At 36.5% G+C, this 14,639-nt stretch overlaps 1 protein-coding gene across 2 annotated transcripts in view; it reads right to left on the reverse strand.

Annotated features, from left to right (window-relative positions):
- The window catches only part of LOC121322745 (striated muscle preferentially expressed protein kinase-like), a 115,583-nt gene that overhangs the window by 37,545 nt on the left and 63,399 nt on the right, over positions 1–14,639 (reverse strand). For both annotated transcript variants that reach the window (XM_041263006.1, XM_041263007.1), the window contains exons 10-16: positions 6,704–6,964; positions 5,091–5,249; positions 4,220–4,409; positions 3,117–3,346; positions 2,273–2,392; positions 1,169–1,273; positions 743–949 (exon numbers count right to left, since the gene is read on the reverse strand). In XM_041263006.1, the coding sequence (XP_041118940.1) occupies positions 743–949; positions 1,169–1,273; positions 2,273–2,392; positions 3,117–3,346; positions 4,220–4,409; positions 5,091–5,249; positions 6,704–6,964 (1,272 nt within the window). The remainder of the gene's footprint in view (positions 1–742; positions 950–1,168; positions 1,274–2,272; positions 2,393–3,116; positions 3,347–4,219; positions 4,410–5,090; positions 5,250–6,703; positions 6,965–14,639) is intronic.

The following is a 14,639-nucleotide window of genomic DNA, read 5'->3' on the forward strand; positions in this document are numbered from 1 at the left end:
AAAGCGAGTTAACGACAGGACGTCACACAAAGCGCAGTGGAAGAGAGCTCCAATACATTCAATGCTAATTCGTTTTAATGGTTTTTATACGATATACTGCTCAAGGAGAGGCTGAAAATGCATCAAAAGCTTTAGTTAATATTTTTCTATTGAAATGGTTATACACTAGTTTGCATTACAGTTCCCCTTTAAGGCAGTAAAACACTGCTCACAATTAAGGCCACTTTTATACCACCATTGACGGCAGTTTAAAGTCACCTTCAGTATGAGAGCCATCTCTGTATTCATTACAAGACCACCATTAGCTGTCCCAAACATTAAGCCACTTTCATTACCTCTCTAAAAAGACCAACTCATTGTAAAATAGATTTTACTTTATTACATTAAAAAAAAAAACATGCCAATAACATAGTAAGTTCTTAGTGTTGCTGGGCTAACTTGAAATATTATGTGTATGCATAGAAATGTTAAGCAACCCACCCACTTGTGGATCATCAAATTCACAATGAACACTCAAACATCTGCTGTGGTCAATATAATAATGGCAGAGGCAACTATTTCGAAAAAATGTGTAAGAAATACTATAAATAGAGACAGTACTCAAGCATAAGATCTGTGTGTGTCTGTTGACCAGAGTTGCCACTGGCAGCTTCATTAAAATGTCATGGGCCTCGGATAACCTTGACTTGTCATACTGATTGCATGTGATGAAGAGGCTTGTAGTTGCACACAGAACACTCACCTCTATCCACCAGCTGTACTGGTTCTGTAGCTGGAGAAGGTTTGCTGTGAACCCTAAGGGTAGATGACAGCACCCTGAAGGCATAAAGAACCCCCTTGGAGAGAGTGTGCACTGTGTATGAAGTTTTCTTCAAGTTGGAGACTATTGTGCTCCACTGGTTCGTCCCTATCGCTTGCTGTTGGATGGTGTATGTCAGTGAGCTGGCATCTGAGACAACAAAAGCAAATACTGTTAGAGCAAAAAAGTGCTAATATACGTCTAGGTTCCAAGGATGGGAATAAGCCAACATCTTCTACAAATTGTTATTGTTAATACAGAATGATTCCTTCAATTACCAGGTACTTGAGCTTAGAAGAAATCTGCACTGGGATTAGCTACACTTTCAAACAACCTTGAATGAATAAATGAAAGCCCGTAGACTGGTACCTATGCTGGGGTCTAGTTTCTTTGGTTTCTTCCACCGCAGGGTGACAGTTTTGCCCGTTATCGCTTCCACTACAGGGGGTCCATCTGGGGGGTCTGGCAGGACATCTGGAAAAAACATAGAGCAGCTCAGACAGTGCACTGGGGTCTCCTATACAAACGCTCATATCAGGTCTCAAACACATGCTCTCATTCTGTCTTTGTTAATTGTTTTAACTTGGATAAAGCAGCATTGACGTGCCATTGTCATTTATTGGAATAAATGAGCTGGCTTTCTTGTTGGACTTGGAGGGAATCCAAATTCATTCATGCTGGTTTCATGACCAGCTTCCTGAATATCTGGATAGATATAAAGATTCTTATTCATTGATGTACATACCATTTACAATTGCATTTTGTTTAACAAATAAAGATAAATAAGAAGAATTGTTATTTGTAGTAGTAACAGTAGTAGTCATAGTAGTAATAGGAGTGGGAGAAGTAGTATTAGTGACAGTAATCATCAAAATAATAGTAATTGCAGTAGTCATAGTAGTTGTTGTATTAACAGTTTACTTTAAGGGTTTATTGTAAAAATTCAATAATACACATTTATATGTGTAATAAAGTCTACTTTGACTAATATTAGACCGTTATTAATAATAGTAACAAGATATAACAACAAAGTTGAAAAAATAAGGCATATAAGAACCCTTACAGCCATTTTGATTTATTAATACAGTCTTTACACTAGTGAAGTATCAATACATTTATTACTGTAATAAACTGGTATTCCTGGTTCATAATCATAATAAATAATTAAGACAGTTACAGATGCTTTATAAAAGCATTTTATTGAGCTGAAAATGTATTTTATAACCTTGAAATTAATAATAATAATCAATTTAAATTATATATTCTGGCACATGCAGCCTTACGGGTTTAATAGCTTCAGTGAAAACCAGGCAGAAACTGTTTAGACCACTTAAGACACAATAATTCTAAGAACAACAAATGGAATCCTGTACAATTACCTAGTACTAGAACAGATTCGTTATCCAATGGGCTAGATTAACAATGGCAGGAGAGGAATGAGTTGGATGAAATGAATTGTTTGAATGCACTTACCTGTCACGTACAAATGAGCATAGCATGTGGCCTTCCCAACCTTGTTTGAAATGACGCTTTTATAGACGCCTCCATGAGCATGTGTGACTGAGCGGATAACCAAGCTATGGGTGTCTCTATCTGCATGGGAAGAAAGCGTTGGAGATGGAGAGTGTTAGCGTCGGGAGGGGGCCTGTCCACCCACAGCAACAGCAATGGCAGTATAGGAACGGTACACTATAGCAGCACCCATCTAAACACTTTCATTTGCTTTTCATGTTAGCTCCCATTACCCAGATGGAAGAGAATTATTGGTACTCTACCCTCTAAAAAACATATTGGTACATAATTGATACAGAGATGCAATTGTATGTTAAGAGACAACAATCATTGGTATAAATATCCTAATAAAGCAATATAAAATATTTTATAAAGAAATGGCAGCATTTAATACTCATTTGGGATATATGACATACTGTACATATAAAAAATATTTCCAAAATCAGTATTACAATTTTAGCTAAAAACAAAAAACAAAAACCCTTAAATACTTTTTTATATATATATATATATATATATATATATATATATATATATATATATATATATATATATATATATATATATAAAATCTTTAAAAAAGATTATCAGAAACAGTGTTGTATTCAACTCCTCATAATATTTTAAATCAATAAAGTAGGCTCCTTTCTGATGTTTTACATATTTTTTACTTGCATAAATACGCTAAATGTACCGGCACTGTTATATTTTTGATTTGCACATATTTTGTTTTTGTTTTTAGGTATGTGAAAAATATTCATACATTGATAGACAGCTAGATAGAAAATATAAACATTCCACTTACACTGAGTCATCTTCCTGTCATCAGTACTGTCGATCTTCTGGCCGTTGTGGAACCAGGTGATGGTGGGGTAGGGCAGGCCCGCCACCTTGCACTTGAGAACAGCCTCCTTCCCCTCAACCATGTCCATGTCGTGGAGTGGCTTAACGAAGTCCGGCATGGTGAACCGCTCCACCTCGCTCTCGGGCACCTCCGGCTCCTCAGGGATCGAAGGCATCTTCTCCAGCTTCGCACTGCCAGTAGAAGTTGACACAGCAAGACTGCAGTTACAGGATATGCTAAAAGCACTTCTATTTGCATGGGGAAGGCACTTGTTGTATTTATGCAATTAATCACTTTCATACACTTTGATAAATTGATTGGATCGTAACCTTGGATCGTAATCATTTGCCGGCACTCTGTATTTTGTGAAGAAAACCTATTTCTCATTAAAATAGATTTAACTCCTTTTAAAAAAAAAAACAAGAGTAAAACAACAGACTGGATTAAAAAACTTTGACAATAGCCCCCCCCCCCCCCTCTAGTGTGCAATGCACAGCTGCCTTTCGGATACTGTAGACCTTTCAATAGGTGTCCATAATGTCCCATGTGTGGCAGGGGTCTGGGTTGACGAACCCATGCGAGTAATTACAGCATTTGAGAAGTCAGAAATCTAAATCAAGCGGAGATTGCGGTTTTGTTCTGATTGTAACAACTAAATAAACAACTGAAGGAGTGTGTGGTTCACTATTTTTATCCCTTAATATCTGAAAATGCAAGATCCTCCCCAGGGTTTGTTGGTGAATTAATACGCAATTTTTGACATCCCCTACCTATTTTTATTATTTATTTTTTTACAGCAATAATATCATGATCAACTATTTTACAAAACTCATCTCTCCAACTTGGCTGGAGCTTTCTTGGTCCCCGCACATTAGATTCCATGACCGTTTATTTAAACCAGAACTCTAAAATGGGCAAGAAACAGCATTATGGGTAACTGGAAAACCCTCAGTAAGTGCTCCTTTCTTCCCAGCTTGGTCTCACTGCATTGACCAATAATATGGCAGAAGGACAGCCGTCTCTGACGTTCATGCTAAGCCCGATGAATAAGAGGATTTCCTTACATTTGTAAGGAGACAGCTGGGCGAGGCTCCTGCACATACAGCTCAGCTGAGCACTCAGTCTCTCCATGGCCATTCTTGGCTATGACAGTGTAGAAGCCTTCATTCTCATTGCTGACATGGGAGATAATTAAGGAGTGGAACCCCTTGTCCTTCAGGATACGAATATTCTCACTTTCTTCAACCACTTGGTCTGTGAGAGAAAGCAGAAACACAGGAGGATAAAGTACTTCATGTTATAGTTGTATTGCTCTTGTCTTTGTGACGGTTCAAATGTTTTGGCTTTTTAATGCTCATTTTTATTGCTGAATTCCTGGACAAAGCTACAGCTTTATTGGAATACTTTTTTTCTCTATCGATTTTTGAATATATTTCTCCATTGTTGACAGTTGTGTTCCTTTGACTCCACAATATAACACTATTCCATAAGGCCAGGAAGCAAATAAAATAAATAAAAATAGCAACATCACACAGACCTGCAAGCAAGATGGCAGCCTATTAGACAGATACAAATAATGTAACTTACTGTCCCCACTTGTGAATGTAAGACACACAGCAGTCAGAATTATTGATATTCCTTCTGTCCACTAAGGGCACAATGTTGCAGGGGGACGAGTTAACGGTTACACTCTGGTGTACCAGGTGTATGTAGTGGTCAGATAGGATTCCCTGAGGACTATATTGAGGTCACATGGGTGCTTTAAACTTCTGAGTTTAAAAAAATAAATATATAAATAATAAATGAAAATGAAAAAATAAATAAAAAGTGAATCTAGACAATAATTGGTTAACTCGTATTTCCTACTTATACGCAGTTGCTCTTTAAGGGAGAGGAGGGGTGGAAAGAGGAGGGAAGTATGCAAAACCTGCTCACCGAAGTGACTCCAGGTGACCTGTGGAGGAGGTGTCCCGCTGACTTTGCAGCTGAATCGAGCTGTCCGACCCTCGATCACCTCCAGGATATCCAACTTCCTGGTGAAGAGAGGCTCGATTGAGGGAATGACTTTGAGATTGGCGCTGGAGGTCAGCTCCTCTGTGAGGGAGAGAGAACAGGGACCAGAAACTACAGTACAGTATGGTCATGCTTGTTTATTAGTTACTAGTTTACTAACATTTTTACATGTTGTCTATTTTGTGTTAACAGGTAATTCATATATCTATTCACTATTTATAAGAAAGGAATAATACAAGCAATAAAACAATATAATACAATACAACCTGATCTATTTTGCTACACATTACTGCAGTAGCATCTTCAACGCAGTGTCAATGACAGGATTGACTTGGAGTTGATAAAAATAATTGGTAATGCTTGCTGAATGCTTTTAGCTGGCCTATTTAATTAGTTCATAAATAGGGTACTACACTATACTACCTAACCATTAACACAAAAACAACAATATGTGTTAATACTTTAGTAAGCTAGCTACTAAGAACAGTTCCTTAATCAATCAAAACTATTTTATAATACAGAATTTATAATCCTATGCCAAATATATTCATAATGCTTTGCTATATGTCTTAAACACAATAGATCATAAAGTTTGGGAATGAGAAAGGGCTGTTTGGCCCATAAAGTCTTGTTCCTTGTTAGCACACCACGCTCCCAGACTAAGGGATGTGATTTAATAGGACAGAATCAAGTCGTTTTTTAATGTTTTAGATCCTACTGCATCACCTGGTGGGATATACGGTGCTCCCTTTTTTATGGTGGCCCTTTATACTGCAGAACAGGTTATAAGGTGGTATGATCATGGCTCCCATTTGCCTCATAATGCCATTACACTAACACTAGTATTCTCATTTTTTAATTTTTTTAAATGTTATTTTAATTTATTTTATTTTTGTTTGGGCAATTACTCATATTATTATTATTTTTTTTATGCATTTACCAGTACAAGTAAAACACAATCTGACATATAAATAATCTATACTAGGTGACAGAAAGTGTAGTACTTTGTGCTTGGGATTCTTCGGTATTTCAACTGTGGTTCATTTGCTTGTTTTCTTATGGGTTATAAACCTCACAGGTCAACTGTGCCAAGCAGATTCAGAGTGGAGCGGTCATTATGCTACAGAATATGTCCTCTAAAGCTAACAGAACAGAGTCCTGAAGTTTGTTTTATACATTAACATAAATTTGAAGCATCTTAAGCTATCCAGGCCAAGTGGTAATGTCCTTTAATCAGGGTTCTATTTCCTCCCTGCCATTCACTTTAATCCCAAAACTCCTTATACTGCAAAAACAGCACAATGCAGTTTGGAAAAAGAAATGTAAAAAAATTTCCCATTCCCTGCACAGCCTGAATAATTGATTTTGTTGAAGTCCAAAGCACCTGTCAAATAATATCTAATGCTAGAGGTTACTTGAGAGACAACTCTTCCCTTACTAGTAGAAAAACCTAAATCTCAGGCCTCAGATGCGCCCTCTAGCTCCCTCACACCTCGCTTCCACAGTGAAAGCGTGTTGGGGAGAGTTTTGCTCACCTTTGGCAGTGCTCAATTTGCAGGTGTATGTGCCGCTGTCATCTTCATGCACTGAGTTCAGAAGCAGTTTGCATCTCTTGCCGTCGAAGTGCATCTTGCAGTTGAGCAGGGCTGGCTGAACCAGTTTGTCGTTGGAAAGCCAGTCCACATCGACGTCCGGGGGCCCAGAGATAAAGCACTCAAAGACTGCCATCTCGCCTGCCTTCACCGTCACATCTCGCATCTGCCTCGATATCACCAGGTTTGGCTCCATAGGAGGGGCTGAGGGGAGGGGGTGCACAAAGTCACAGGCTGCTAAGTGTGGCACTGTGGGCATTTTTGTTTGGTTTAAAAAGATGATTGGCCAGGTAAGCCTCAACTGAGAGGCCCCAGGACATTGCCTGTGCTGGAGATGGCTCATTATACAGTGGAACTGGAAGGAATCATTTCAACAGTTGGGATGTTCATATGTGGGATTTTAAAAGAATAATCCCTCTTGGAGCCATTTGCTCCCAGCTCTTAAAATGGCTATAGTTTCACTATGATTTGTTTGACAACTGCAGGTCATTTCATGAAAACATAACAAAAGTTCTGAATGAGAGGAGGCCATTCGGCCCATCTAAGCTCATTCAGTTCATAGTAGTTAATTATTTCAGAACTTTGTCAAGTTTTAAAGGATCCAAGTGATTCTGCCTCAACAGCACGTCTAGGTAGCCCATTCCATACGCTTACCACTCTCTGTATAACAGAACACTTGACTGTAAGCTTTTAAACCAGAGCTTTCGTTAACCTAAAGAGACCTACATACAGCTGTTTTGTCAGTAAGCCAAACAGTCATTTGTTATTTTGTTAATGGGCCCATGTGCATGGTTTTAATGATGTAGTTAAACAGTTTAGCAGTAATACATGGAAAAGAGAAAAATCAGTGTTTTATCTATTTGGTTAAATGTTGTATTTAAATGATAAGTTGCTCGTTCCCTGGTCACCATGAGTTCTAATTAAGGTAATTACATGAAGTGGTTGTTCTATAGCCAACAAAATGATTCCCTAAATCTTTACTCTCGCGGACTTCCATTTGCGATACAGATCTCAAATATATAGTTTTGAAAGAAATAACATGTATTTTTTTTATTTTTTTATCTTAAAACATGATATTTGGTACAAAAAAGTTAAATGCATTTCTGTTTGCCAGTCTTGCTTTTAGGTAGTCTTGTACATCCTTGTTCATTTCTCTGAATAATGAAATTATATCCACTCTGCTTTTAATTCAACAGGATGCTTTCCCTATTGACTGACATGCTTTCTCAACCAATCGCTTATAGACGTTTTCCATAGTAAAAACATAGCAACGGGTAATAAAGCATAGTGAAAGCATGGTGAAGCACAGGTAAGCATTGTAAAACCCTTCGTGAGTTCGCATGAAGTAACTAAGTTGACATGGAAAGCATGTCAGCCAAACAGTCTAACATCTGGGAGAAATATATATCTAAACAATACGCACAGGAACAAATCATTGCCTAAAAAAAAAAAAAAAAAAAAAAAAAAAATGTGGAATTATTTGTCCTGCAAGGTTGGATGCATTCCTTCAATGGAAAGTACAGCACAGAAACGACTGCAAACGACTTTCGCCAGTTTTATTGTTACCATTGAAAATGAAACCTATGTTCAACAATGTGTGCATATTTCATATAGGGAAATGTGAGATCTACAAAGTGATAGCAACACATATTAGATATGGTTTACCGGAATTACTTTGTGAGCTTTGTGTGCTTTCATTTGGATAAGGGCATCTGCTAAGAAATACATACAAAGGACACAGCTTATAAGGAGGTCAATTTAGCTCATGGTCATTGGTAAAGAATTCTGGAATGCACTGCTCATTTTTTTCGCAGGCATCCTTGCAATGATGTCATTACTTTGCAGAAGTCAGTAGGGCAACCTGCTTCAACCCTGTACTCACCATTTTCACATTGCCAGATTCCTCAGGTTAAAAGGGTGCTAACCAAATCCTTCAAATTTATTTCTTACCCTTTATGTACTGTATTAGCAAGATTACACTATGTAACACAATTTTTGTTCCTGGTTAGTAAGTGTTATTTCCTAATTGCTTATGCCTCAAAAGTATAGAAAATGGTTATTATTCCCCACAAACTTTGCTTTTGTGACCAGGACAGTGATACAGTATAATCGTAAATCTCGAAAAACTACTCACTTCTAAATCTTTTGTAGTCATTTTTGTATTACTTTAGTATAAATACATGTTAATTTGGATTCATATGTTGCTTTTTTCTGACTTTATGTGAACGAAACGATACACATTTGCCCGTTTTCCCATTGGAAATAGTGATATTTTGAAATATCACTGTCCTGGTCACAAAAGCAAAGTTTGTGGGGAATAATAGCCATTTTCTATACTTTTGAGGCATAAGCAATTAGGAAATAACACTTACTACCCAAGAACAAACATTGTGTTACATAGTGTTATTTAACTTTATTAACCTTGTTTACAGAAGCACAGTGAATTAAATGTTTCTTCCTGGTACCCCAAAACTTCATGTGCTGTGTGGCAGGGTTACTCCAGTGATATACAGTTACTACAATCAGACCAAGAGATCTACAGAACAGTAAGTGATTAGACATTAAGAAACTACAATGCTTTATTTGAAAAAAGCTACATAAAAGCAAACGAAGAATAAAAACATTTTAAGTACAGGGGGAAGAAAATCTTGGACGTCACTCATTTAACACGTGTACCGACCAATATATAATATACCGTTGGTGTCTTTGATAAAACCTTATTTATTGGAATCATATAAAGATACAAACTATGTTCTTCCTGAATACAGCTTACAGACATACAAATTCAGAATTGCTTCCATCCCATCACAAAATCTCACAGACAGCAGACACGTAGTTAGTGAAATGAGTACAGAAAACAGCAACTTCAGAAGAATGTGCAGCTGCAATGGTAATACTGTAAAAGAAATAGCGCTATCTGGACCTTACAGAAGCAGAGCACCTAGGAATGACTTAACACAATACTGTAAACACAGGTGCTGCTACACTGGAAATAGGTCTTACAACAAGAAACTGGACTCTTGACAATCATACTAAACTTCATGGACAGTTTTAATAGTTTTGTTTTTAAAACAGACTCCCTCATATTGTTTTCTAAGACAAGTTCACACCATTTGATGACACAATCAACAGCTACTGTATGGTTATCTAATAACATTGTAGCAAAGCATGAGGTATTTTGTTTACACACGCCGGTCCCAGTATTTGGATATTAGTTCTCTATGTCTTGTAGTGATAGCATTCAGCTTTGGTGTTGGGGTTGTTTTCATATATGTGTGATTTAGATCGAGGGGGGTGGGAGTTAGAAACCCTGTTATAAAACATAGTTCTAAATGAGCAGGCTGTTCCAATGACTGCCTTTCCCTTCATCTGCAAGCAGATTAATTCAGGTCTCACCAATAATGGTTCATTTAGCATTCTCAGAACAGGTTATGTGAGCACACAGGACCCAAAACAGGATGAGAAGTCAAGGGTCAAAATCCCAAAACTTCTTTTGGAAAGGAGAGATTAAAATCGAACCTTGTGGAGTGATGGAGTATCATTATAAAGTTAACTAGCAATAGATAAGGCTTAATTAATTATTAATTAATCCTCATAATTATATCAATAGAAAGGCTTATCGGTATTCCATCCATTTTTTAACTTTATCCCCCCTTTATAATAATATATATTATTATATAATATATATATATCATAGTATATTATAACGTACACAAAATTATCTACCTTTCTGTTAGCATGCACAGTTTAATAAATTATTTTTCAAAAATTAAGTTCTATGGAAATGGTTATCAATACCTAATATTTTATTATTATTATTATATTATTATTATTATTATTATTATTATTATATTATTATTATTATATTATATTAATCGTACATCACAGTATTTAATAATGGGCAAATTCAATCTATTCTAATTATAATAACATGGTCACCCTATAATTTACTGTTTAATTATATGAATAATCGATCATGTATTATTATATATGTGAAATATTAATATAATTTATTACAATATAATAATACAGTACACCCTCGCTATAACACCCTTCAATATAATGAACCTTCGGCTATAACTAGCCTGGACCCTGGACCAAATGAAAAAGAAAAAGGTAATAAAAACACACTGTCAACATCCCGGTATGTTTGCACGGGATGCCACTTTCGCAGTGAAGTCGACTCTTTTGTCTTAATAAAAATAGCACGATGTGTAACTGCCTCCAAAACGAAAATAATTTTATGTTGCAACAAAGCTGGAAACCATATTGTTTGTTTGAAAAAACAGGGTTATGTAAGCATATCTCTGTCATGATTATAGGCTGTCAAAAATCACTCTTTTTTTATTTGTTTACCAGCCATGCTGCTAAGCAAATCTGATTTAAAAAAAAAAAAAAAAAACCTGAGGATCTCATTAACTTTTCATGCCAAATTTTTCATGTCAGGTTGATTTGGAATAAAAGCTCAGTTTTGGGATTCTTGCATGTTGGATTAATATTTGGTGCACTTTGAAAGGATTCAAGTTTAGCTTCAATTCAGGATTTTTGCTTTTTGTACTGTGTTTTAATTATTTAACGAATTGTATAGAACAAAGGCAGAATACTGCATACATGTGATGAGCAGGTACTTGTAATTCTACATTTGTTCACAATATCATCTCATTAAATTTACTCCAACAGTATATTTTTCATTTGGATTTTGCTTTTTTCATAACGAACCACTTGATATAACAAACAAAAGGCTTGTAACCCAACAGGTTTGTTACAGTCAGGCTGTACTGTAATATATTCCCAAATAGGCATAATAAGGCTGTCATTCTGTCAAGCATTTCTGGTGAAAAATCATGTGATTTGTCAATGTCACCAGAAACCCAAGATACAATTATAGCCTTACATGTACAGTTTTGGTGTTTTTTATTTGTTAAAATACATAGTGACATAAGACAGAAATTGTAGAACTAGCGGTGTATATTCTTAAAGCATTGAAAATAACATTGGAAAGCAGAATGTAGTTTTAATTAAAATTATTTAAATAAACAAGTTTATTTTTTAACAATTAATTTTAAACTTTAATATTTTTTATTTTATGATTTTTTTTGCGGGGGAAAGATACATGTATTAATTATTACTGAGAATTGGAGCACAGTCAACGACAAAGCTCAGCTGAAGGAGCTTAATAACGTTTTCATTCTGCGTCTTCCCGGATCTCTGTGTATACCTCTACTCTAACTGCTTGGTCTTTGCCTGCTGAAGAGATTGTACAGTGAGAATGATCCTAATGGTCCCATTCTGTGTAAAATCTTGTTATTGTATGTGCCCATCAGATAATATTATATTCCTGCACATTTGGTTCTATGCGTAGATTTTTTGGGGTTTGGTAAATTTGTTAATTTCTAAAATATAAAAAATAAAAAGGTGCCAATGACAACCCGGGCTAAATATAGTTAAGAATATACTCCTACATCATATATTAAGCAGAAATTAACCTAAATTGGACAAATGTTTTGGTGAAACACTTTTGTCAATGACCACTAATTATATAGATGGTTCATTTTTAGAAATTAAAAAATAGAAACTAACGGAGATTTGTGTACAGCTCAACAAATCTGAAAATATATGACATTGACATACACCAGGTTTTATATACTGATATAATAGAGCTAGCTGAGACATCTGAGTATTCTTTTGCATTATGGACAGCAATCTATGTAATTTCACCTGCTTTCCAGATTTGGTGGTGGTGATCTAACCTAATACATTGACCACTGAGCCTCAAAAAGTCTTGGGCTTGCCAGTAGTCTAATATTGCTGACCTACCGAATATTACAATAATTGCATTTTCATAAATAATGCACAACACTTTCAGTTTGTTCCAAAAAACACAAGCCCTAAAACAGATCACAACATTTTAAACCAGTTTAAACAAGCATGTGGACATCATCATTAAAGTAGGCTGTGTTCAAATCAATTCCTGCAAGCCCTAATGAGTTTATAAATGCAATTGAGAGGTTGAACATTTCACCTGCTTACTCAGCCACATTGCAGAAGAAATGTGCTGTACGCTTTATGAAACGTTCCTCCCCAATTAAAACAGTTAATTGTGGTTAGAAACAGGTGCAACACAATCAAGTACAATATTACATTAGTCACAGCTTTTTTAACCCTCTTGTTTTCTACCCAAGTCATTCATTCTGGGCTAACTATATGTTGGTCTGTTTCAAAATCAGTATAAATCTTGTTGCTATAAACTTATTAAAGATTTCCATCTGCACCCTGAAACTGGCCAGTAAGACTAGATCTTCATACGTCTGGTAACAATTTGCTACATTATTTGTGGTTGTTTTGATTGAGGTCGCTTTCTCTTTCTCTCAAATCAACTGGGGCTAATAGAGTCCAAATTCAAGATGGTTGGTCAAGGTGGATTGATTTCACACTGCTGATTGAAACAAGGGAAATCTGTTTGTTTTGGTCTACAGGCTTACTGAAATCTAGCAGCAGACAACATGTATTATAAAGCCGGCCTCTAAAACCCCTTTCACACTGGTACTTCTACCCAGGTCTGGACCCAGGTTCTGGCTACCTGGGTTACAATCCCTCGTAGTGTGACACCATGTACCTGGGTCATACCTGGGACCCAGCGACCTACCTCAGGATGTGGGTTGACACGCTTTGACACTGGCTGAATGAGACAAAATGCATGACAGCCAACAAATAACAAACAGCCATGCCTGCGTGAAGGTTTCACTTCCGCAAAGAACATTTTTGTTTATTCTGTTTAGCCATATTTGTGTTGCTTGAGACACACCATGAGCCAGCAAGGATGAAGAAACATTTGCTCTAATCAACATTTGTGCTGACGGTTCAATCCAGAGAAGCTTGGATGGAAGCGTCCGTAACAAGTTGCTTCCAGTGTTTTGATACACATATTGTTTACTTGCGTCTGTCACCTACATCAACCCTGCTTTATCAAAAGCAGTGTGAAATAATGTACCCAACCTGCACAACACTGGGTCCTGACCCGGGTAGGTTCCAACCCAGGTAGAGCATGCCAGTGTGAAAGGTGCTTGTGTTAACAGCCAATCACAGAAAGCAGAGCAAAGCAGATAGAAGAAACCTTTGCTAACAGGTAATCAATACCTGATTATGAAACTGATAAGGATGATGTTGATTATTGATTGGAATAGCAGTAGTCCATATGTTCTTCTATAGTCCAGTCTTTAGGTTATGATATAAAGGATACACACTGTCCTCTGACACATACGTTCTTCCTAGTATGTTCTGATGCCCAGATTACTGCTCTATAATATGAAACATTTGCTTAGTCCCATCCAGAATAGTCATAGCAAGTGCTCCCTTGGCAGCAATTAAGTTTTTTGCAATGAAAGATCCCATGAAGTAGCAGTATGCTGGGGTTGTCCAATCTATTGTGTTGGAGGCAGACCATCTTCTTCTTCAGAAATCACAGATATGGAAATACCAGCAGGCATGGGCCCTTCACTGTTGTGTTTCAAAATCACAGCCATATTCTGTCATTCTCTGGTGCAACAGATCCGTTTTCTTAGTTTTTTGAGAGATAAATATTTTATTTTGGTAAAAGTGCAAAGCAGGCAATAGCCTATTGAAAACAGATGTAAATGTAAATGGTTGATAATGTGAGGAATGTTAAAGTTATGGTGGCAATATAACGTCCTGGAGTTGAACCAAATTATTGTGTTGGAAATTAAAGAATTCCATAAAAGATATTTATCCAGTTTGTTGAAGTCAGAAAGAAAAGCAAGCAAAGTCTTCTGGAACAGGACAGGACTCTCAAAAGACTGTCCAAGAAAAAAAGTCTAAGTAGAAAGACAAGAGTAAGAGAGACAGACAGAAAGAGCTGTCG

Source organism: Polyodon spathula, chromosome 11 (assembly GCF_017654505.1).
Source record: "Polyodon spathula isolate WHYD16114869_AA chromosome 11, ASM1765450v1, whole genome shotgun sequence".
In the NCBI taxonomy this organism is placed as follows: Eukaryota; Metazoa; Chordata; class Actinopteri; order Acipenseriformes; family Polyodontidae; genus Polyodon; species Polyodon spathula.